The sequence below is a fragment of the Podarcis gaigeae genome (genome assembly GCF_964106915.1).
Source record: "Podarcis gaigeae genome assembly, chromosome: 13".
NCBI classification, from domain to species: Eukaryota; Metazoa; Chordata; class Lepidosauria; order Squamata; family Lacertidae; genus Podarcis; species Podarcis gaigeae.
Window position 1 is genome coordinate 1908928 of NC_139689.1, and position 24370 is coordinate 1933297.

General features: G+C 52.6%; 1 protein-coding gene across 4 annotated transcripts; it reads right to left on the reverse strand.

The window, feature by feature from the left end:
- Positions 1-3612: 3612 nt before the first annotated feature.
- LOC310828822 (insulin receptor substrate 1-like) lies at positions 3613-24056 on the reverse strand. Of its 4 annotated transcripts, none has more exons than XM_083706728.1 (4): positions 23553-24056; positions 21106-21880; positions 13832-15511; positions 3613-4400 (listed from the first exon to the last, which is right to left on the reverse strand). In XM_083706728.1, the coding sequence occupies exons 2-4, from the start codon at positions 21455-21457 to the stop codon at positions 4393-4395; spliced, it is 2040 nt and encodes a 679-aa protein (XP_083562854.1). In that variant the 5' UTR covers positions 21458-21880; positions 23553-24056; the 3' UTR covers positions 3613-4392. The 4 variants fall into 4 exon arrangements, with proteins under 4 accessions (XP_083562854.1, XP_083562855.1, XP_083562857.1 ...); XM_083706729.1 differs by having other exon boundaries at positions 23466-24056; XM_083706731.1 differs by having other exon boundaries at positions 23578-24015.
- Positions 24057-24370: the final 314 nt, after the last annotated feature.

Below are 24370 nucleotides of genomic sequence, written 5' to 3' on the forward strand. Positions count from 1 at the left end.
GTGTTTGCGGCCGGGTACAAAGGCCTGCTTATTAGCAGCCGTTTCGGAGCAGCCAGAAATAAAATGCCTGGCTGTTTTTCGTTTTTAAAGCAGGAAACATGCCTAGGAGCACGTACGACGTGGCAGCCCAGAGAACTGCACTCTGCGCTTGCTCAGAGGCACCCCCAAGTATCCAAAACGGAGCTTGTGGAGACTTTCCCCCCTTCGTTTGTGTATTTAAGAATCGGGAGAACGGTTTCCTTTTTACTTCATTTTCCCCTTGAAAATTTCCAGTTACCACATTTCAAAAAATTAGAATCACAGACCGCTTGAAAAACTTGACCGCTTACTGTGGCAGCACCTGAACTTTGGAACTCCCTGCCTCATGACACCAAGCAGGCGCCTTCACTCTACACTTCTCTGCGCCCGCTGGAGTCGTTTTGGGTTTAGACGTGCCAACCCAGACACTTAGAAAACTGGCACAAATTCCAGCCTGTTTTTTTTTTTATTCTATTGTTAACTTTCAAAAAAGTCTTAAATGGCCGTTATTATTTTACTGCTTTTATATTTCCTGTGAACTGCTTCCAGGTCTTTTTTTTGCAATCAAGCGGAGTGTGAAAATTTTACGAAGCAAATAAATAGCGTGTGCCGGATAAGGCAGCACGCCGCACTTGGAGAAGACTCCTGTGTGACCTGGAAGTCTGCACGCTTCCTCTAGGACCTTAACCCTATTTTCTGGCCTGCCCCCTGCGTGAGGGCAGCTGGAGGGGGCTGTTCCCACAGGGCCCTGGACACGGCTCCCTTCTCCTCCCCTCATCTCCCCTTTCCCAGATCTCTGGCTCCCCCCTTTCCTTGGGGATCGGGTAACCCAACCAGCTGCCGCCTTCCGTCAACACCGGGGTCCAGCCGCTGCCAGCTGCTCCTTCCACATCCCAGAAACCCACACACACACATTTTGCACGGAGAAATGAGATACGAGGGGCTGATGTTTTCCACCCGACTCCTTGAAAGTAGGATGGAGCTGGGTTCGAATTCTTGCTCCCACCGGCGCGAAAGGCAATAAGGAAGATTAAGGCAAAATTCGGGCAAAAATGACGGCAGCAATCAAAAATTCAAAAAATCAAAAATTCTATACCGAATGGGAATGCGTAGGGGAATACATGGAGAAATATGGTGTTAAAGCAGAACTCTTAATAGGCAATTGTTAAGAGCGCAAGGACAAAAGAAGGAATTATAATTCAACAGTTTTCAAGTTACTCCGTTTTATCGAAGCAACTAGAAATATATATATATGATGGGAAGAGCTCACACAGGTGAAGGGAAGCAGTGGGGAGGGTTAGGTTGAATTTGGGGAATAAAATAATATAGGGGACAGCAAAGTATATAATAGATTCTTACAGAATAGTAATATATTATAACCAGAATATAAGTTTAAAACGGGAATTAAATGTACTTTTAGTACGTTCATTATTGTAATAGTTATTATTTCTTATCGGTAGAAGGCAATGTTAATTTAAACTTCTTTGTTTTGCTGTCTGTATAATTTTTTTTTAAGTCAATAATAATAATAATAAAGATTAAGACTAAACGTCAGGAAGGATTTCATGAGGGCGAGGGGCGTTCCAAAGCGGCGGAAGGCGGCCGGCTCTCCTCAAGTTCGATTCTTCGGCTGTGATTCCTACATCGCAGTGTGGGGTTGGGCTAGATGACCGCTGGGGTGCCCCTTCCAAGTCCACAGTTCAATGGAGGGGAAAAGAGAAATTCATCATAGCAATGTAGGGACTGAATCCTGCCTTCCTCCTCTACAAAACCAGTTTTCCACTTTGCATCGCATTGAGCCAAAAATATAGAGTACGGCTGCCTTTTTGGCAGGGGTGTGTGTAAATAAATGTGTGTATATATATCTTGATTCAAGAATCTCACAGCCTTTTCACAGGGAGCTGCGTTAACTTGTGCGGCGGCGCTTTTTTTTAGGTCCACCCAGCTGCTAAGAGGGGTTTTCGCTGCAAGGTGCTGTATCCCCAACAGGACAGGACCCGAAGACGATGCTTTCATCTCCAAAGCCCCAGGCAAATCAAATCCTTTTGGCAGAGTAATGGTTGAATCACTGCGTTTTATAGTTTTGGAATGGGACCCCCGAGGGTCATCCAGCCCAACCCCGTACGATGCAGGAATCTCAGCTAAAGCACCACTGACAGGTGGCAAATCACCTTCTAAATCCGGCCTGCGGACGGTCCAGGAATCAGCGTCTTTTTATTTAAAATGCATCTCTGGGTTATTTGTGGGGCACAGGAATTCATTCATATATTGTTTTTCAAAATACAGTCCGGCCCCCCACATGGTCTGAGGGACGGTGGACCGGCCCCCTGCTGAAAAAGTTTGCTGACCTAAAGGAACAGAGCTTCTGGTTTCCTGAATGCTGTTGTCCGGTCTAGGAAAGCGGTGGGCCAGGCTTCATTAGGGTTGGGGTGAAAGTTAAATTTAAAAAGAAATAAAAAGGGGAGAAAATGGTGGATTTTGCGCTGAGCTCTGTGGGGCTCAGAGGACCCCCGAAAAAGTAGGGCAGGACTGGAGAAGGGATGGGCCCTCCCTCCCCAGGAGAATTCAAACTGGGACCCTCTCCCTACCTGCAAGAGAGGAGGAGCCACCCCATACCAGGACTGCCCCCCAGGAACCTCTGGGAATCTCCCTTCTTGTAACCTGATGTCCTGGGTTCGAGTCCTCCCTTCCAGATCAGCAGGAAAGCAGCTTGCACCCTATTCCATGGGGCAGCCCTTGAGACATTTGATGTTGGCTCTCATATCTCCTCCAGGCTAAACATCTGCAGCTCCTTCAACCGTTCCTCATCAGGCTGGGTTTCCACACTCTTGGTTGCCTCCTTCTGCCCACCTTCCAGCTTGTCAATATCCTCTTTGAACTAGGGTGCCCAGAACCGGACCCAGGACTCCAGGTGTGGCCTGACCAAGGCAGGATAGAGCGGGATTATTCCTTCCCTTGATCTGGAGACTAGACTTCTGAGGATGCAGCTGAGAATAGTATTAGCCTTTTTTGCCGCTGCATCACACCGTTGGCTCATGTTACGTTTGTGGTCCAGCAAGACCCCCTTTTCACCTGTCCTACTGGGAAGCCAGGTGTCTCCCCACTTTTAAAACTGCTTGGGTCAGAGTTTGAGGGGGGGCTCAGGCCCACCCGCCCTGCTTCCCTTGGGTCACAGCGGTTCTCAACCTGTGGGTCCCCAGATGTTGTTGGACTACAACTCCCATCACCCCTGAGCTCTGGCCTGGCTAGCTAGGGGTGATGGGAGTTGCAGTCCAACAACATCTGGGGACCCGCAGGTTGAGAAAGGCTGCGTTGGGAGTTTGCGGAAAGAGAAATTCAGCCCCACCTGGAACCATGGCTGAATCCCCGAGAGATGGCCATCCAGCCTGTTTAAAAACCTTGAGAGCACAGGATTTTAGAGTTTCACGGGACTCCCAGAGGTCCTCTAGTCCAACCCGCAGGAATCTCAATGAAAGCATGCACTGGGGGGGGGGGGGGAGAACCGACCTCCTGTGGCCCCGCTCCAACCCACCCTGGCTCCAAAAGGGGCAAGACACCCCCACTTCCTCCCCAGAACTTCACCCCACACCTCCGTTTTCCAGTTCTGAGAAATCTCTTTTATTTCCAAATACGAGAGAAGCAAATATTGCTGTCAGTTCCCAACAGCAAAGTGCGAGGCGTCACGAGACGGGCCCAGGGGGGTTTCGGGGAACCCCAAAATATCCCCTCTCTCTGCAAACTGCTGCAGCGATTTTTGGGGGGGTCTTCACAGGAGAGCACAGGCACTTGAGTGGGGTGGGGCGTTTGGCCACTAACGACACGGAGGCGAGACACGGGTTCAAGGCGGTTCCCTCTGAAGCAAAAAAAGCAGCACCCTTTAGCATTTCTTTTTGCAAGGGGGACGACGGGTGTATTTCCAAAGTTAAGCAGCTAAGTTCTGGGGTGCACCTTCTGCCCATTCCTCCCGTGGCTCTGCGCTATAACTCCCAGGGAGTTGTAGCACAACGCTGTGGGAGGGCGCCAGGTTGGGAAACTCCACCTTGCAGAATTGAATTGGGCAATTCGTTTCCCAGACTTACAGAGGTGGCCAAACAAACACCCCCCTCCCCCAAAAAACCCAACACACGGGCCAACAAACACAGACACATACAGATCTTTGGTGGCAAACAGATTAGGGCATTATTCCAGAGTTCTCCCATGGGGAAGTGGGGGCAAACACCCCCCAAAAAGGCACTTTACGTCCAAAGAACTGCGGCCGAGGGGTGGGAAATTAAAGAAGCCAATATTGCTATAGTGCAAAAAAACCCAACAATCGTGAAAAATGATGTCGGCGACAAGGGAGACCGGTTTGCGTCATCTTCCTTGCTGGCGGAATCAGGAATCTGAAATGAGAGAGGAAGAGAAAAAATAAATCTGTTTCAGGCACCGGGAGGTCAACCGAAGAAAGGAACCCAGAGATGGGCGAAAAAGAGGTTTAAAGGGAATTATTATTCCTCCTGGTCAGCTTTCCCCCCCCCAGATACTTTGCACGTGCTCAGAGGGGCCCCGTCCCTTCCCTCCTGTTGGCAGAGGGGTCTTGGAAGAGACCCCGGCTCAAGAGCGCAAGGCACAACCCAGCAGCCACAGGGCACTTATTAATAATAATAATAATAATAATAATAATTTATACATACCCCGCCCATCTGGCTGGGGTATAAATACTGTCCTTAATTCTTCCAAACTCAGCCCCACAAGACTCTCCCCATCTCCGTAAGGGAGAGTGTTGTCCCCATAACCACGTCTCTCGTCCAGCAAGAAGCCAAGTTTCTGAGCAACGAATAAAAAAGGAAAATACTAAAAAAAAAGGGGGGGAGGGAGTTGTGTGTGTGAGCCAGGATGAGACCGCAGCAAAGCTCTCCCTGGTATGAAAATTATAGTCTGGGCCCGACGGATTGGGAACAAGGACCCAGCGTCATTAAAAAAAGAAAACCAGAACGCCCTGCGCTGTGAGGGCCAGGTCCGCTCAAGAGAAAAGAGCCTCAGAAGCTAGGAGTCTTCAGGATCGGGGCCCCCTCCAGTCTCAACTGGGAAACTCGCAAGCAGGATTCGAACTCCTGGCCACTGGCAGCCCTCTCCTCCTCCTCCATGGATTTGTCCAGTCCTCTTTTGTGGCCATCCCTGCCTGCTGTGGCAGGGAGTTCCACAGTCTAACTCTGTGCTGTGTGAAGAGGGAGTTTTATTTTCTCTGCCCTGAATCTCCCCAAACGCAGCTTCGCTGGGTGCCCACAAATTCTCGTTTTGTGGGGAAGAGACCTTTCTCTGTCCGTTGCGTAATGTCATCAGCTTCTATCTTGTCGCACTGAACTCGTCTTTTCTCTCAACGGAAAAGCCCCCGGGCTGCGCAGGGGAGGCGCTGTCACCATCGCAGGGGATGAAATTTAAGGATGGAAACGGGGGGGGGGGGCAGAGAGAGACAGTGGGGGGGCGCAAGAAGAGCTGATGGGAAGGAAGGAAGGAAGGAAGGAAGGAAGGAAGGAAAAGAAGGGAGGGAAGGAAGGAAGGACGGGGGAGATAAAGAAAGAGAACAGAAGAAGGAAAGAGGAAGGAAGGAAGGAAAAGAAGGGAAGGAATATGAAATAAGAGGGAGGTAGGGAGGGAGGGAGGGAGGAGGGAAGGAGGAGAGGAAAGAAAGAAAGAAAGAAAGAGAGAGAGAAAGAGAAGGAGGAAGATGAAGGAAGGAAGGAAGGAAAAGGAGGATGAAGGAAGGAAAAGAGAAGGAATATGAAATAGGAGGGAGGGAGGGAGGGAGGGAGGGAGGGAGGGAGGGAGGGAGAAAGAAAGAAAGAAAGAAAGAAAGAAAGAAAGAAAAGGAGGAAGATGAAGGAAGGAAGGAAAAGGAGCATGAAGGAAGGAAAAGAAGGGAAGGAATATGAAATACAATCATACCTCAGGTTACGAATGTTGCAGGTTTTGGGTTGCGGACCGCGTGAGCTCGGAATTACCGGAATGGGTTACTTCCAGGTTTCGGCGCTCACGCATGCGCAGAAGCGTAAAATGACATCACGTGCATGCGCCGAATCGCACCACACACGTGTGCAGATGCGGCGCTTCAGGCTGCAAACATGCCTCCCGCACGGATCACATTTGCAACCAGAGGTATGACTGTAAGAGGGAGGGAGGGAGGGAGGGAGAGAAAGAAAGAGGAAGGGAGGAAGATGAAGGAAGGAAGGAAGGGATAAAGAAAAAAAAAACAGAAAAGGAAGGAAGGAAGGAAGGAAGGAAGGAAGGAAGGAAGGAGGAAGCTTTTGTGGCACATCACAAAAAAGGAACGAGTGGAAAATAGCTTAGAGGTAAAAAAGGGCAGCCCTGGATCCGTGGTGACCTGCAGACTGGATGTGGCCCCCAGGCCTCTCTTGTGGCCCTCGGGACCCTCTCCAAGGCTCCGCCCCTCGCAGGCCTTGCCCCGCCCCTTCCTCCAGTGATTTCCCCTGGGCCTTGAGCTTTGGCAGCATGGCAGACGATGGAGAGGGGTGTGCAGAAACTGTGCCCCTCGCCATGAAGACGAGAAGGAAAGAATGGAAGGAAGGGAGGAAGGAAGGAAGGAAAGAATTGGGGGGGGGGAGAGAGGAGCAGCGGAGGAGGAACTCCCCCCCCCCCCGCTCTCCAGGGACGGCAAGGCGGCCTCAGCTGTCGGAGGAAGCAGATATAAATATAGAGAGGAATTTTAACAGGGCAGGTGAGGATTTGGGGAAGAATGTCTTCTCTTCAAGCCCCCAAACTGGGGAGGGGGGGCAAGCATGCAAATAGGTTTCTCCCTTTCCTAGAGTGCAGCCCCCACCCTTTCCCCAACCAGATGCTTTGGTTGGGGAAGGGGGGGGCAGCCACCTACGAAACTCACATTTACCGCAATGGGCTCTCAAGACGCACCCATTTCACAGCTGGGGAAAACCGAGGCTAAAAAGTGGGGCTTGCTCCTTTGTGGACTGGCAGGGAGATCCCGGGGTGTACAGCGCTCTGGAAATAATCTGGTGGGGGCAGGAGGGGACAGCCGACGAACGATGGGAGATTTCGGGCAGATAAAAGTACTTTTTCGCATGGACTACGGAACTCCCTCCCACAGGATTGTTTGTAAAAGAGGACTGGGCAAATTCATAGAGGGGAGGGCTATCGATAGCCGCCGGCCGGGATGGCCACACTCTGCCCTTCACAATTTGAGGCAGCGATGCTTCTGAATAGTTGTTCCTGGAAACGGCAGGAGGGGAGAGTGCCGGTCTTGTGTTCGAATCCTGATTTCAGGCTCTCCCCTGATGGGCATCTGGTTGGCCGCTGTGAGAACAGGGTGCTGATCTAGAGGGGAGCCCTTTGGTCTGATCCTGCAGGCTGTTGAAGAAATCTAAGAACTGACACCTCTCTCTTAAAAGTAGGAAAGGGTTTGTATTATGTCTCTGGAGAGGTGGGGGGGGGGGGAAATATGGGGCTGGGTGATTAAAGCCTGACATGGTTCAGGGTCTCAATAACTTAAGGACCCCCTCTCCCCATATGTAGCACCCCGGATCCTGCACTCTTCTACATCCCCTCCACCTCAGAGGGCAGCAACAAGAGAACAGGGCCTTTTCGGTGGTGGCTCCCATGCTCTCCACAGAGAGGCTCACATGGCGCCTTCATTGCATATATTTTAGACACCAGGCAAAAACATTTCTCTTCAGAAGAATGGCAGATGAAGATGATGGATTTTTCGGAGCTAGACGATCTAACCGGAAGAGTCCGCGACCAGAAGGAGGAGGAGTATCAGGAAGAGTGGATTAAATTTAATGATTACTTTGTTAAATGTGTTAAGTTAAATTAACTGAAAACAGCTTGCGGATACCTAATTGACTTAGGATTTTATTTATGTTAAGGGATGAATTAATACATTTAATTTCACAGTGTGAAGATCTAAGGATGTTAATCTTTAAGTTAAATTTTATAAGAATTGGGATTTGGAAAACCGTTAAAAGGACATGCAACGAAATTCAACCAAGGGGAAGCGAGGAAGTCACTTAACAATGTTAATAAGAGTAATTTTCAATAAGGCTATGATTTTTGTTTGTTTGTCTTATGTGTTTGTTTATAATGTTGTGAAAACCAGTATTATTTTTTTTGAAGAAAAAATTTTTTTTGCTCTTCAATGGCCTTTGGCCATGAAATAATCTATGACCTGTTAGAGCTGGGGGGGCGGGGGACTGTTACTATGATTATTTTATTATTTATTATTATTATTATTAGGTTTTGTGAGATGCTCACGAGTTCGAGTTCAGGTTTTGTGAGATGCTCACGAGTTCGAGTTCCGCACACGAGAGGAAGGAATACTTTCTTCCATCCGTGCCTTTTAAGTTTACAAATTTCTGCACCTACTTGAGCTCCCTGGGGTGGAAAAAAGAGGGGATCTAATTTGCAATTGAATAAATGAATATGCAGAACTGCTGTGCCCCTAGCTCAGCCCAAATGCAGAGCCAGACTTGGCTGCACACCTGCTTGGCATGCAGAAGGCCCCATGCTTCATTTCCCGACAGCATTTCCAGGTACCCCCTGCCTGAAACCCTGGACAGCTGCTGCCGGCCAGTGTCTGCAATATTGCGCTAGGGGGAACCCAAGTGTCTGGCTGGGCAAGGGCTGCAGTTCAGTAGCAGAGCGCTTGCTAGACCTGCAGAAGGTTGCAGGATTCAGACCTGCACTGCACCCACCCTGGCAAGGTGCCACCCCTGCTGCCAGCCTGTGTCTGCAATATTGAGCTACCCACAGTTCTGTTGGCCTGCCTCGGGATAATGACGTCCCTCTCCTCCCCCCCCCCAACGAGGAGAGCGCAGGGGCCACGAACTGGCAAGAGACACCTGGGTGCGTCGCCAGGAGTAATTCCGGACCGCGTTGTGCCACCAGGTGAGCCTCGCGGCAGGTGCGCCGCCAGGTAGGCGGCTGATAAGGCAAAGCAAACATGCCCCAGGCCTCGCAGGGAGGTTTGGAAATCACCATGGTTAAGGAAGAAGCCAAACCCGACGTTTTTCCTCGCTGGCCAGAGTAGGGGAGATGCTAGCCTGTTTCCCAAAATTTCCCAAAATTGCCAGAAAATGCTTAAAGGAGAAGAGGCAAACAAAGGGTGGCATTGTAGAAGTTTGCAAAATTATGCCTGGCAGGGAGAAAAGGGATGGGGGGACGTTTTCTGCCCTCTCTGGCAAGACTCGAACTCGTGAGCAGCCCACACAGCTGAATGCTGGAAGATGGAGGGGGGGGGGAGATATTTCAGTTGGGGAGTATGACGGATAATGGCTGAAGGCAGCCCTGTTTAGGGAAGCTTTTAATGTTTAATAGGTTATTGTATTTTAGTGTTTTCTTGGAAGCCGCCCAGAGTGGCTGGGGAAACCCAGCCAAATTGGCGGGGTATAAAATAGTAATAATAATAATAATAAGTTGTTGTTGTTGTTATCATCAGTTTCTCATTGTTTAATTGGTAGACTTCTCTGCATTTATTTTCAGGAGGGGGGGTAATAGGTTATTGTATTTTAGTATTTTGTTGGAAGCCGCCCAGAGTGGCTGGGGAAACCCAGCCAAATTGGCGGGGTATAAAATAGTAATAATAATAATAATAAGTTGTTGTTGTTGTTATCATCAGTTTCTCATTGTTTAATTGGTAGACTTCTCTGCATTTATTTTCAGGAGGGGGGGGTACAGTAAAAACCCCAATGGGTGATCAAGACGGAATTTTACTCAGTAAATATATTTTAGAGGTTTTCTCTACAGAGCCATGCCATTTATAAATTTTAATTAATTGACTGCCTGTTTTTATGTTCTTATGTTCTTTGTATACTGTGTTAGTTTTATGTTAGCTGCCCTGAGCCCAGCTATGGCTGGGATAAAAATAAATTATTATTATTAATGAGATTTCAGAGGTGATTGTTAACGACATCTGCTCTTTATTACTTATTAAAATGCATGTCTGCAAAAGGAAAAAGAAAAAATGTTGGGAAGATGAAAGAAAGGACGTGGTTGACCTATGGAACTCATGTCCACTGGAAACAGTGACAGCCACTGACCTGGGGGCCTTCCAAAGAGGATGGGACAAGTCCATGGAGGAGGAAGAGGAGAGGGCTCTCGATGGCTACTAGCAAAGCTGTCAACGTTTCCCTTTTTTTAAGGGAAATTCCCTTATTCCGAATAGGATTCTTCAAAAGAAAAGGGGAAAGTTGACAGCTATGCTACTAGCCGGAGTGGCTCCGCTCAGCCGGAAGCAGCGCTGCTTCTCTGAATATATAGAATGCTTTGAGAAAAATCAGGAAGGCTGCGATTTTAAAAAAAAATACCCAGTACCTGCGATGGGACCCTTTCAACCTCCAATTCTATGGGGCAGAATCTCCTTCGCTGGAGGTTTTAAGCAAGAGGTTGGGTGGACCCACATCACCAGCGGTTCTGTAGCTGCGACTCCTTTCTCCAAAAAGGGGGTTGGTCTGGATGACCCTTCTTGGGGTGACGTCCCCTTCCAGCAGTTCTACGGCCCCAAGCTAGCCAAGAGGGGTGCCTCGGGGTTCCCTCTTCTCCCCCCTGCTTTTCAACATCTACATGCAGCCACTGGGAGAGATCATCAGGGGGTTTGGGCTGGGTGTCCATCAATATGCGGAAGGTACCCAGCTCTACCTCTCTTTTAAATCAGAACCAGTGAAGGCGGTGAAGGTCCTGTGTGAGTGTCTGGAGGCGGTTGGAGGATGGATGGCGGCTAACTGATTGAGGTTGAATCCTGACAAGACAGAAGTACTGTTTTTGGGGGACAGGAGGCAGGCAGGTGTGGGGGACTCCCTGGTCCAGAATGGGGCAATTGTGCCCCTGAAGGACCAGGTGCGCAGCCTGGGAGTCATTTTGGACTCACCACTGTCCATGGAGGCGCACGTCAGTTCTGTGTCCAGGGCGGCTGTCTCCCAGCTCCATCTGGGACGCAGGATGAAACCCTCCCTGCCCCTGGACTGTCTGGCCAGAGTGGTGCATGCTCTGGTTATATCCCACTTGGACTACTGCCATGCGCTCTATGTGGGGCTACCTTTGAAGGTGACCCGGAAACTACAACTAATCCAGAATGTGGCAGCCAGACTGGTGACTGGGAGACCACATACCACGGGTCCTGAAAGACCTACATTGGCTCCCAGTACGTTTCCGAGCACAATTCAAAATGTTGGTGCTGACCTTGAAAGCCCTAAACGGCCTCAAAGGCCCAGTAGACCTGAAGGAGCGTCTCCACCCCCATCGTTCTGCCCAGACACTGAGGTGCAGCTCCGAGGGCCTTCTGGCGGTTCCTTCACCGCGAGAAGCGAAGTTACAGAGAACCAGGCAGAGGGCCTTCTCGGTGGTGGCGCCCGCCCTGTGGAACGCCCTCCCACCAGATGTCAAAGAGAAAAATAACTACCAAACTTTTAGAAGACACCTGAAGGCAGCCCTGTTCAGGGAACCTTTTAATGTTTAATAATTATTGTATTTTAATATTCTGTTGAAAGCCGCCCAGAGTGGCTGGGAAAACTCAGCCAGATGGGCAGGGGATTATTATTATTATTATTATTATTATTATTATTATTATTATTATTGGACCTCCAAGCCACTGTGTCAAAGGAGAAGCACCTGCCCCAGCTCTAGGGACACGGAGAGCTTCCAAGCTAGGAGCAGCAGTGACCTTTCTCTCCCTAACCCAAAAAAATCACTGCATGTTTCTCAATCCCTTCAGGCTAGGAATAGACTTTTAACAGCCCCTAGTAAATGCTTCCGCGAAAAGCCTGCCTATTTACCCGGCAGAGGAGCGGCCAACGAAAGGACAGCCTCTCCCTGGCAGCGGGTTTCGGAGAATCGCTGAATTGTAAATTTGGAAAGGGGCACCCAGGGGCCATCTAGTCCAACCCGCCCCCTAAGATGCAGAAATCGCGGCTGACGAATCTCGTGACAGGTGGCCACCCAACCTCTGTTTAAATGCCTCCTCCGCACCACGCCTTTAAAGCAGAATCACACAGCTTTAAGCAGACGCGGCTTCCCCCCAGAGAATCCTGGGAATTGTAGTTCGTCCAGGGTGCATCCTGTGAATTGTAGTTCGTTAAGGGTGCCAAGAGGAGACCCGTATTCTCATTCCTGAGGTTCCCTGGGAAGAGGAATTGTAGGTTTGCGAGGGGATTACGCGAGTCTCCTCAAAAACCCTAGGATCTTTCAGAAACCGCGACTCCCAGAATCCTTTGCGGCCAGGGGCGGTGATTGGTTTGTGTCTTAATTCCCAGTTTTATTACGTGTTTTGTGTTTTTACCTATGTGTTTTTATGCTGTGAACTGCCCCGAAACATAGGCAAATTGAACAAATAATGAAACGGGACGGCCGGACTTTAAAGCCACGCTGCAGAGAACGGCTGCATGACGTATCCAAACCAGTTTGAAGTCCACATCATTATATCGGTTTCATAGTTTTTGACCTGGCAATATATCACGAACCATGATGTGTGTCAGGGCTGCGCAACATATATCCTCCAAAAATGTTTCAGGTCAGTATATGATAGCAGTTCCCTAATATTTGATCTGGAGAGATATTGCAAATCACGATGTTTGTGTGTTTTGCAAAAACCAAAAAGTGGGGGAAACCGTGAAGACAGCAAATGTCTCTATGTAGCTCTGTCCTTATTTAAGACATTGCGATACACTGCTACCTTGGTTCTCAAACGCCTTGCTGGTTCCCAAACGCTGAGAACCCGGAAGTGTTCCAGTTTTCAAAAAAAATTCGGAAGCCAAACGTCTAATCCGGCTGTCGGATATTGTTTCCGGGGCGCCTGCGCAAATCACAAGCTGCACCTTGGTTTTCGAACTTTTCGGAAGTCAAATGGACTTCCTGGATGGACGAAGTTTGGCAGCACTTTGGTTTTCGCTACTTATTTTGCGTTTTTCGATTTTGAGGCTTTTTCGGTTAATTTGTTTTTTGTGACTGTGTGGAACCCAGTTCAGCTACTGATCGATTGATTCCACGACTGCAGAACAATGACTATCATCAGTGCAGGTAAGAATTTTTGTTTCATTTTTATCATCACAACACTGCCTTATTTATTTTATAGTACAGTAAATTGTTTATTGCTTTCATTTTATGGATCAATGGTCTCGTTAGATAGTAAAATTCATGTTAAACTGCTGTCTTAGGGGTTGTTTTTAAAAGACTGGAATGGATTAATCTGTTTTGCTTTACTTTCTATGGGAAAGCACGCCTTGGTTTTGGAACGCTTTGGTTTTGGAACAGACTTCTGGAACGGATAAAGTTTGAGAACCAAGGTACCGCTGTACAGTGGTACCTCTGGATGCGAACGGGATCCGTTCCGGAGCCCCGTTCACATCCTGAAGCAAACGTAACATGCGACTGCACTTTTTGCCGCTTCCGCACATGATATCATTTTGAGCGTCTGCGCATGTGTGAGCGGCGAAACCCGGAAGTAAGGCATTCCGTTACTTCCAGGTCACCATGGAGCGCAACCCAAAAATGCTCAACATGAAGCATATTCATCCCGAGGTATGACTGTACAGTGGTACCTCTGGTTACGTACTTAATTCGTTCCGGAGGTCAGTTCTTAACCTGAAGCACCACTTTAGTTAATGGGGCCTCCTGCTACCGCCGTGCTGCCGGAGCACGATTTCTGTTCTCATCCTGAAGCAAAGTTCTTAACCTGGGGTACTATTTCTGGGTTAGCGGAGTCTGTAACCTGAAGCGTCTTTAACCCGAGGTACCACTGCGATGTTCAGATGGTGATACAGACATGTTGTTCAAAACCAGATACCTGCCCGGCCTTCCCGCCGCCACCACTCACCTGCCCCCTCTGAGCTCGCCTTCTGCCCCCGAAGCTCCCCAGAGCGGTGGAAGTCGATGCTGGCATAGCTGTGGATCACGCCAGCTGGGGCAGGCACCGCTGGCAGCCGCAGGACAGGCGCCGCCTCATTCGCCAGGTCCAAGTCGATGTAGTTCAGACCCGGCTCGACTTTTGCCTCTCCGGCCGGGGGCTCCACCCCATTCCTCTCCGCCTCGGGGAACGTCTCTGAGCAGTGCCGCCTCCTCCCTTGAGAGCGGGAACATACCAGCCGGGTCCCGGGCACCATCTCGGCATAGTTGTCGGTCGGCGGTGGCTGGGTGAGTCCCTCCGGCGCAGCCCCAGCTGACATGTTGATGTAGTCTGCAGCCGCCCAGGACCCGAACTCGATGCTGACGTACTCGCCAGGGCTGCGGGGCGGCGCTGCCGCTTCCCGGCAGGCGAAGAGAGTCCGGGGGTGTCCGTCCGCCTCCTCCAGGCTGTCGGAGCTGGTGGATGAGGACCCGGAGAGGTGGCGGGGGTCAAAAAGGCGCAGCGCGGCCCCCGGGACGTGCTTGAAGGAGCGGGGCAGGGAGAAGAAGGGGGCGCCGCCGGGCAGAGGGCTGCGTTCCGGCGGGGTGCTGGAAGCCGAGTGACTGGCGGACGACATATCCATGTAGTCACCTCCACCGGGCGATTTCGCCCACCGGGCCGTCCCGTCCGGGGAGCTGCCGCCGCTGGGGGACATCAGCATGTAGCCTCCTCGCTCGCGGGATGGGGAGGCACTGCCCGGCGCCATGGGCACATAACCGCGGTCCTCCGTGGGCACGCCAGGCAGCATGGCCATGTAGCCAGGGTCGGAGCCGCGGAGGTTGAGGCCTTCCGGGTAGCTGGCGGAGACGGCGGGCGGCTTCCTCCGTGGCAGGGCCTCCTTCTCCAGCGCCACCAGGGGCAGAGAGGACCGCTTGTTGGCTTCCGCCGCCGCCGCCCACCGTGCCAACGAGGCGCTGTCCGGCGATGCCCTCTTGCCCATGGTGACGTAGTCTAGCTCACCTCCCACCAGCAGGTAGGCCAGGGGGTCGGGCGTCCCGGCAGGACGGCACTCGCCCGGGCTGGAGCCGCCTTCGTCCGACGAGACAGCGCTGTAGTCGCTCAGGGAACTCGGCTTCCGTGGCCCGGACACCTTCTGCGCCCCAGGCACGTGGGGAAGGCAAGGAGTGCTCTCCGGGCGCGGGCGCCAGAGGAAGCTGCCCTGACCGGCCGGAGGGTTCCCCGGGTGCTGCCGCCGGGGCGGCACCGAGATGGGCGTGGAGGCCAGGGGCTGGCTCTTGGCACGGACCCGGAAGTCGTCGCTCAGCGCCTTCATGGCCTCCAGGATGGTCTCGTGCATGTTCTGCGCCACCACCAGGTCCTCCACCTGCATCCACAACTCGCCCGGCCCCGTGGCGGCCGAGCGCCCCACCTCCATGAAAAAGTAGTTCTCGGAGTGGCCGCAGCGGCGGACGCTGAGCAGCTGCAGGACCACGGCGGCCACGTCCGAGTTCAGCCGGACAAAGTCGATGGTCTTCTCCGTCAGGCAGAGGAGGTAGACGCCGGCCAAGTTGCGCGTGTGGCCCAGGCCCCGGGGGCGCAGGCTCACCTGCCAGACCTCCTTGAAGGGCGGGTGGGGGGAGGAGGCAGAATCGCGGCCGAGGGGCGCATTTCCTGCAAGGGCGGGAACGAGAGAGAGAGAGAGAGAGAGAGAGAGAGAGAGAGGAAAAGGCGAGTGAGAAGGAGGCCATTGAGTCAGCTGCAATTCCTGCCTTGCAGGGGGTTGGGCTGGATGACCTTTGAGGGCCCCCTCCCAGCACTTCTATGATTCTGCAAAGAAATAATTGTACAGGGGAAAGTACCTCTGAAGGCCTTTTGGCCAACTCCCTGCAAGGCAGTAATCTCAACTAAAGCATACATGACGGTGCATAGGGAAGTTCCTCTCTCGTAACTCAGAAGGCACACCAACCAAGCTGGGTGTTGGAGGAGGGTTCAGGACAACCACGGAATTGTAGAGCTGGAACAGGTTCCAAGGGTCATCTAGTCCAACCCGCTGCAACGCAGGGATTTTTCACCCAACGTGGGGATCAAACCCACAACCCTGAAATGCAGGGCCTCATATCCCAGCTCATAGTAGCGGGAGACAGGCCAGGTGCAGGCCAGGTGGAAATGAGCAGAGGCGCTGCAGTCGAATCCTGGACAGACAGCCATTCCACCTCCGCTTAGAAACCTCCAACGAATCATAGACCTGCAAGTTGGAAGGGATCCCTGAGCGTCATCTAGCACAACCCCCTCCAGCAAGGCAGGAATCCTGTCCGCAGCCGTCCCTGGGTGGCCGCAAACTTCCAACCTTCTGGTTAAAAGCAAGATGCAATGACCCTGGGCAGAGAAAAGGAAGCACACAGTTGGACTGTGGAACTGCCTGCCACAGGAAGCAGGCGTGACCAGCAACCTAGAGGACGGGACAAATTCACAGAGGAGGATAGAGCTGTTGATGGTGACTAAGCCACGGGGGCTATGCCCTGCCCTCCACAATTGGGGTCAGCTGCTGGAAACCGAGAGTTGCTCTCGCACTCGGACCCCCCAGGAAACCCTGCACATCCCACCCAGACTGGCCGAAAGGATTTGGCCATGTGGCAAGGAGTGCTTTGGTTATTCAGTGGGCTGGAGGGGGGGGGAGGAGGAGGACGACGACAATGGGTGGGGGGCACAGAAGGTGAAGGCAGTGGGCGGATGGAAAGAGAAACGGGTAAACAGACCCAAAAACAGCCGGGCGCCCTGGCAACAACCGACGTGCGCAAGTCACCTGGAATGGAAGGAGAGGGACCGGTTGCCGGGGAGATTGTGGCAGGATAATTCAAAGCCCCCCCCCCCCTCGCCAACCTGAGGTTAACTCCGGGGTTCGGGAGAGAGCAAATGTTTAAGCTAAACAGTTCGGGGAAAAGTCGAAGGGGGGGGGGAGAAGAGGACGGAAGATGCTCAGAGAGAGGTGTTGCAGGTCCAGCTGTGAATCACAGACACTCCCCCCCCCCCCCAGTTCCCAAAGTAGGGGGGGACGGGGACAACAGGATTAAATAGGGGTGTGTGCCAAAAGGCAAGTGGGCGGCAGAGGGGCTTTGGAGGTGTAAAATCAGAAGAGTGTAGAGTCGGAAGCAGGGGTCGCAGCAGACATTGCAAACGACCACCAGGATTAGATTAATGGACTCCGCAGAATTGGATAAAACGACAGGAAGGATTCGAAACCTGCGGGACCAGAGATTCACAGAAGATATATACGAACTACCGTATTTTTCGCACTATAGGACGCACCGGCCCATAGGACGCACCTAGATTTGGGGGGGGGGGGAAATAAAGGGGAAAAAATTATTTCCCCCCCCCCAGGCACGGGGCTGGAGCAGGGGAAGCCCGAGCTTCCCCCTCCCCCAGAACAGGACCCAGAGCCATGCCGAAGCTGCGCGCTGCGCCTCTCCCGCTGTCCCCCGAGCTTGTGGGGCTGGCGGTGGGGCTCTCCTGACGCCTGGAGAGCGAGAGGGGTCAGTGCGCACCGACCCCTCTCGCTCTCCAGGCTTCAGCGAAAGCCTGCATTCGCCCCATAGGATGCACACACATTTCCCCTTCATTTTTGGAGGGGGAAAAGTGCATCCTATAGTGCGAAAAATATGGTATTTGAAGAGCAACTGTAGTCAACAAATCACGCTAGTAGGACTACAAGGAGTTTCGTACAGAGAAATACAGTATATATGAAACATTGCAAAGTAGAGAAAGAGCAGAGATATTAGTTATGAGATTTAAATGTAAGAAATGCATATGAAGTGAATAGACTGGGAAATTTTCAGATTGATGGAAGTCGAAAAAAACTGTACAAGATGTAAAAGTATGTTTAATTGCTGCTGAAAATGATATGTTTAAAAAACTATTTTTTATTTTTTTTAATGACCACCAGGCTTCGGAAAGCCGGCTGCAGCTGGGTCGCGCTCGCGCCTTTCGCCCGGCCGATTAAATCACGCTGGGTTTTTAATAAATGCACAGTTACCCATTGCCGCTTTTGAGTTTTATCGTTCGCTTCCTTCGCGCGCCAAGTGCAAAAGCGCCGCTCAGGATAATGGGTTTTCTGCAAGGGGCGCTGAGGACGGAGTTGTGGGAGCACGGTGTGTGTGAGGGGGTAGCTCCCTGCCCCCCCCCCACCAAAAAAGGAAAAAAGAAAGAAAAAGGGAACTGCTGGCCTGGACCCAGAACTCCCTGTGTGCCAGGAGAACCCAGGAGTCCTGGGGCCGGCCTCTCTCTCTCTCTCTCTCAGGAAAATCAGCCTCCCCCCCCCCCCCAAGGAATAGTATGGGGGGGGGGAGAGGAGAGAGAGAACATTATGTACCAGGCGGCGCATACCAGCTGCGCACACAAACATACATCTCCAACACCGCAAGCTGCAAAATTGGAAAAAGGGGAAAGAGGTTTTGCAAGGAATCACATCTTGCACCCAGAAGAATTCTTGCAAGGGGAGAAGGTTTTGGGTGACACCCCTGTTCGCTCCATTGGGAGCAAAGTTCGGGGCAGGCTCACACCCGCCGAGGCCAGCGCTTGGCACGGGACCCTCCTGACCCAGTTCCAAGGTTTGCCCGCAGCCAGTTCCCTCCTCCCTGGCAAGCCGGCCCCACATGCCACGCCTGGAGGCTTCTGGGCCAGGATACGGCTGGCTGGGTTGCAGAGATCTAGCCCAAAGGTCCCGGAGAAACCTTTGCTCCCAAGGCAGCCTCAAGCCGGGGGGAGGAGAGGGACGCCATTATCCCAAGACAGGTCAAGAGAACCATGGGTAGCTCAATATTGCATGCACTGGCTGGCAGCTGCGCTTGCACCTCGCCAAGGGGAGTGTACTGCAGGATGCAATCCTGCAACCTTCTGCAGGTCTAGCAAGCGCTCTGCTACTGAAGTACAGCCCTTGCCCAGCCAGACACTTGGGTTCCACCTAGCGCAATATTGCAGACACTGGCCGGCAGCAGCTCTCCAGGGTTTTAGGCGGGGGGGGTCTGTCTCCCCCAGGAAAGGAACCATGGGGCCTTCTGCATGCCAAACAGGTGTGCAGCCAAGCGCCCTAGGAACAAATCAAGGTTCTATTTCTCATTGTTCTGGATTAAATGAGGACATAGGGAGCTGGGGCTGAGACAGACTCTAGGTCCATCTAGCTGGATATTGTCTACACAGGCTGGCAGCCTCCCTGGCCCAGACCAACGAACGGCACCTGCAGAGCAACAAGGCCCTGGGAGCAAGGAGGAAATAAATAGCTTGGTTAAATTAGCAGGGGGTAAACAAAAAAGGTTATGCAGAGGCCCGGGAATCACGCAAGGGGAGCAAAGTGCAATGGTTAGAGCAGCCTTCCCCTAACCTGGGACCCTCCCGCAGGCTGGGGCTGATGGGAGTTGCCGTCCAAAAAAGCTAGAGGGAACCAGGCTGGATCAGAGCACAACAAAACGGGGGGTGGCAGCATTACAGGGTGGGTAGGGGTCTCCCAGAGGCCATCTAGCTGAACCCTGTGGCCTGCAGAGTGATTGTGTGCTTACCCATCTGTGAAATGGGCTCAAGGGACCTCTGAGGGCCAACAGGGTCTCTGCCCTGATCTTAGGCTAGGAGACTCGTTGAATCCCAGTACAGTGAAGGCGAGAGGGACCCCCAGGGGTCACCCAGCCCCTCCCACTGCAATGCACCCCGTATCTCTAGCCCTGTCACCTGCTCCCACCTGGAAGCGAGAAAAGTAGACCCCCAGTCAAGAGGCGTGTGTCTTTCCCAGCCCTACTGGGATCAAACTGGGAAGCTTCTGCATGCAAAGAAGTTGATTTATCACATTTATATCCCGTACATACCTGCCCTCCCCATTTCATCCTCGCAACAACCACCCTGTGAGGTAGGCTAGACTAAGAGCAAGTCACTGCCCCCCCCCCGGCCACACCCTGGTTGTCTCCCAGGTCCTAGGTCCAGTGCTCTAACCACTACACCACACTGTCTCTCCGAAACAGATGGAGGGCACCCAGGTTGAGGAAATCTGGCCTGGGCATCTGAATTAAGATGCAGACGGTCACGTGCCGCACAGAAGCTCCGTCACCACTGTTTTTGTGGAACAAAACTGCCCCTCCAGGAACCCCGGGGAGAAATCACAAAACCATAGATTTGGAAGGGGTTCCCAAAGGTCCTCTAGTCCAACCCGCTGCGTCGGCGGAATCGCCAGTTTAAAGGGTCGGAAAACAAAAGACACGCCTCTGCTGGTGGCCCTGGAAGAGCCCCCCGTGGGTCGCAAACGTGGGCTTGCGGGAAGAAACAGACTGAAGGTAGCTTCGGGGAGTAGAGCCTCCATAGCTCAGCAGGGTATAGCCTCTGCCACTCATGCAGAAGACTCCCAGTTAAACCCTGGGCAGTTATCATCCGGTATGGGTCTACCCAAAACCAGAGAGAGCTGCTGCCCGCCTGTGTAGGCAGTACTGCGGTAAATGCACCAGCGGGCCTGGAGAGGGAAGGTTTGTGGCTCGGTGGCAGGACACCTGCCTGGCATGCAGAAGGTTCAATCTCCAGGGAGGGCAGGGGAAAGACTGCCAGCCAGTACCAGGCATTATTGAGCTAGGTGGGCCGATGGCTGGCTAAAGCTTCCTATTGCATCGCTCGTGTAAGCAAGCCCCGCTTCTGGTGGAGAATTGAGGTCCCAGGGCCAATCCCTGGAGAGCCACTGCTGCCAGCCTGTGTGGGCCATGGCCAGCAGCAGCAGCAGCAGCAGCAGCACCTTAGGAATAAATAGTAAAAAATTAAGAACCCCCCCCCCCAAGACATGTTTGGCTTAAAAGGCTGAAGATACTCCAAGAAAATAAGGAGAGCCCACCGAGATGGGGATCCTGTTTGCACAGTGGCCAAATGCCCCTTATAATTAAGGAATTGAGATAGACTCTCCCTGCGCCTGGAGGCTCCACAACAGCATCAGAACAGCCCTGCTGGATCAGGCCAGGTAGGAGGGGCATCTAGTTCAGCATCCTGTCCCCACAGTGGCCTGTGAGAAACCAGCAAGGAGGATCTGAGCACGGGAGGAACTCAAAAGCAGCCACTGACCATTCCAAAGCCGTTCAAATCCTGCAGCAGGGAGTTCCAGAGTTTAACATGCAGGAATTCCCCCCCAGCGCAGGCCAGGTGGCGTGGCATGGGTCAGGGGGCACAGCAGCTCCTCGCCATGCCATGCTATGCCACCAAGATAATCGCAGGCCACCCCCTGCCAACGTGGACCCCCCCTTCCCACTCACCCTTGGAGTGCAGCTCCACTAGCGCCGCGTACCACGCCTGCTGCTGTTCCGCGTCCTCGGCTGCCACTCCGAAGGTGCCGTCGCGCCCGTAGAGGACGATGAGGTGCCTGTGCCGGGCGTCTGCCCGTTTGTTGACGTTGAGGGCGCTGGCTAGCAGGTAAGTCCTCTTGGGGCGCGCGCAGAGGCCCCCCGCCCGGAACTTCTTCTCGTTCTCGTAGTACTCCAGGCGAGGGGGGCCTCGCTCGCTGCCGCGCCGCAAGACGAAGAAGCGACGGCGGTGGGACTTCTGCTTGCGCAGGTAGCCACAGAGGTGGACGTCCGAGAAGGCAGCGTCGGCAGCGTCGGGGTCCATGGCCGCGGGGACTCTAGAAGCCCTTTGCCCAGCGCATGCCAAGGCGCATGCCAAGGCAAGCCACACCCAGAGGACCCCAGGGCACAAAGGGGGCACCGAACAAAGAGTGGCTGGCCAATCTGCAAAGGAATGCGGAGCCCGGCTACGTGCCCGTGTAAGCAACAAGAGACCACCTTTCAGGGGTGTCGTGCGACGGGAAGAGCAAAAGGTCCTTCTGAAGCTGTCCGGAGAGGTTCAGAGAGAGGAGGAAGGCTCACATCCCAGGAGCAGCCGTCATTCATCCCTTGCAAATCGGAAAGAGCCTCAGCCAATCGCTTCCAGGACCCATCCGCCCGCCAGGTTGGCACAGAATAGCTTCCCTTCTCTCAGGGCTCAGGTGTCACCAACTCCCTCCAGGTGCGAGATTTAGTCCATTTCTTCTTTCTAGAGGAAAAAACATGCACACCTCCATGAGTGTGTCAGCCAAGTTCTTCCAAGTTGCAAAGTTACAAAAAAGAAGGGGGAAAAAACAAACGGCCAGGTGCCGAAATCGTGTTTGTAACCTGGAGAGTTTTTGCAATGATCTTTTTCCCCCACGCCAAAAAAAACCACCCTTGTTTGCCTTGGAAGGAGAATCCTTTTCCACCAGACAAAGTCTCCTTTTTTTTTTTTTTTTTTTTTTGCAAAAGCTACCGCTTGCAGTTTGATTCTAATAAAAATCACATGTGAAGAGAGCAGGCAGGGGAAAATAAACCATCGCAGTTTTTTCCATGGCAAGTGCGGGCGAGTGTGTCGCTCTCTGGACTTAGCAGCTGCTAAATAAAATAAAAAATGTTTGCGCTCAAACTCCCAACCCTAAAAGAAAGGGGGGGGGAATGGATTCATTGTAAAAAAAGTCTTATTATTATTATTATTATTATTAATGAGATGGTAATACAGAAGGAATGGAATCAGGTCATGTGGTCCCTTGACTGGCCAGGAGGAATGTTTATGGGTTTCTCATTAACCTGGGTTTGCCGTGGGGGGAGAACATTTTAATGTGCTTTCTAGGCACCCCCCCCCCAGCCCAGCAGAGAACTTCTAGAGGGTTTTTTGCACCATCTCCACACTGCAGACCGAAAGGGAACTTTAACAGGGAACATCTGCTCCGAAGGGAAAAAATGTCAACCGCAATAGTTGGCAAAATTTGGGATTGTGTGGCAAACTTCAGAGCTTAGTGAAAGTTTGCAAATTTCTCTAACGCAAATTTGTTTTCTCTAACGCAGAAAACAACAAAAAAACACATTTTCTTCCATAAAAAATAGGTGTTGGAACCACCGTGTTAGAGGCGGCTCTGAGCCCTAAAGAAAGGAAAACAGGAGCGGTTGATAACAGGGCTGAGGCACCCCAGAGAACACATACGGCGACTCCCGTACCCAAGTGACACATATACACGTGAACAGAAAACAAAAGTCGCCTTTAAACCTGCAAGACGAGGCTTCTCGAGGAATGCATTCCGAAACGACAAAACTGGGTGAAAGGCGGGCGCGGGGGGGGGGGTAAGAATTGGCCAGTTTGACACACATGCGCGGAGAGGGGCGACTTTTTTTTATTTTTGCCAAGTGTTTTGCAAGAGCGGGGGGGGGGGCGGGATAGGGAAAGCTGGCTTTTCAAGCGCAGAAAACGCAGCTGGCTTTTAAATAAATAAACAAGTCAAGTCTCCGATTCGCTCCCAAACCTTTTTCCAGGAGAGAGAGAGAGAGAGAGAGAGAGAGAGAGAGAGAGAGAGAGAGAGAGAGAGAGAGAGGGGCGCGCGCGCGCGCTCCAATGGTCACCCCAAGATCTGCAAGAAAAACCAGCAGAGGAGGAGAAAAATGTAGGGCGGCCAAAAAACAACAACTTGCGAGTCGCTTCTGCAGCCGCCTTGAGCCAAGCAGGAAAAACAGATTTTTTAAAAAGGCTGGGGAGGAGTGCGGGGTTTACCAAACCAGGGATGTCCACCCCCCCCCTCTCTCCACCCGCAAACACACAGGCGCGCGCCCAAACGCACCTTCCTCTCCTTTTAAATCGCAATTAAACCTCTTGCTGCAAAGGCGCAGCTGCCATTAACCTGGCCGCGGCTTGCAATCCTGCTCACTCTTCCGCCTCTTGCCTCCGCGCACCGAAGGGCTGCAGCTGGTGGGTTGCAAGCGTTTTTTTGGGGGGGCGCTCCCCTCTTGCAAGCTGCAAGGAGGATCCTGCGCCTCTTCTCTGCACACCGACCACGTGCCTCGCCTTTCTCTTCCTTCTTGCAGCAAAGAAACCCGGACCTCCTCCTCCTCGACGTCTGGGGTCTTTAACTCCGCTCCGGGGTCTGCGGAGGCTTGCCAGGGATTTGGAGAGGCTGGGCGCGCCCGTTACGCAGCGCGGCGCGGGCCCAGCAAGGCTCCTGCGCGCCCCCCCCCACTTCGGGCTCCCTCCCAGGCTGGTTTATCCTCATGCAAACTGCAAACAGACCCACATGCCCGCCTGCCCTGCATTTATACCCAGCTGCAGCCGGCGGGAGGAGGCGGCGCGGTCCTAGCGCCCGCGGGGTCTCCGGAGATGCGCGCGGCTTGCGAAGCAGAGATGCGCGCACTTTGGCAAAAGGCGCCGACTCCCCAGGGCCCGGCAGGGGGGAATAGCTATATATATCACTGGGGTGTTGTTGCTTTTATTTTTGCACGCGAGGCGCACACGTGTTAACCTGGGGCCTGATCCAGCTCTGAAATAAAACGCGATTTGCGCGAGGGAGCCTTGCTGGATCGGGCCCGGGATGGGTCAGATCCTGCAGCCTTGTAGATAACGTCTCCTTCACCGGAGGCTTCAAATACCGGGGATTCTTTAGCAGTTTTTCCATACATTGCAGCGGGTTGGGCTGGATGACCCCTGGGGAGCCCTCGCAACACGACAATTCCATAAACTTTCTTGGGAGTA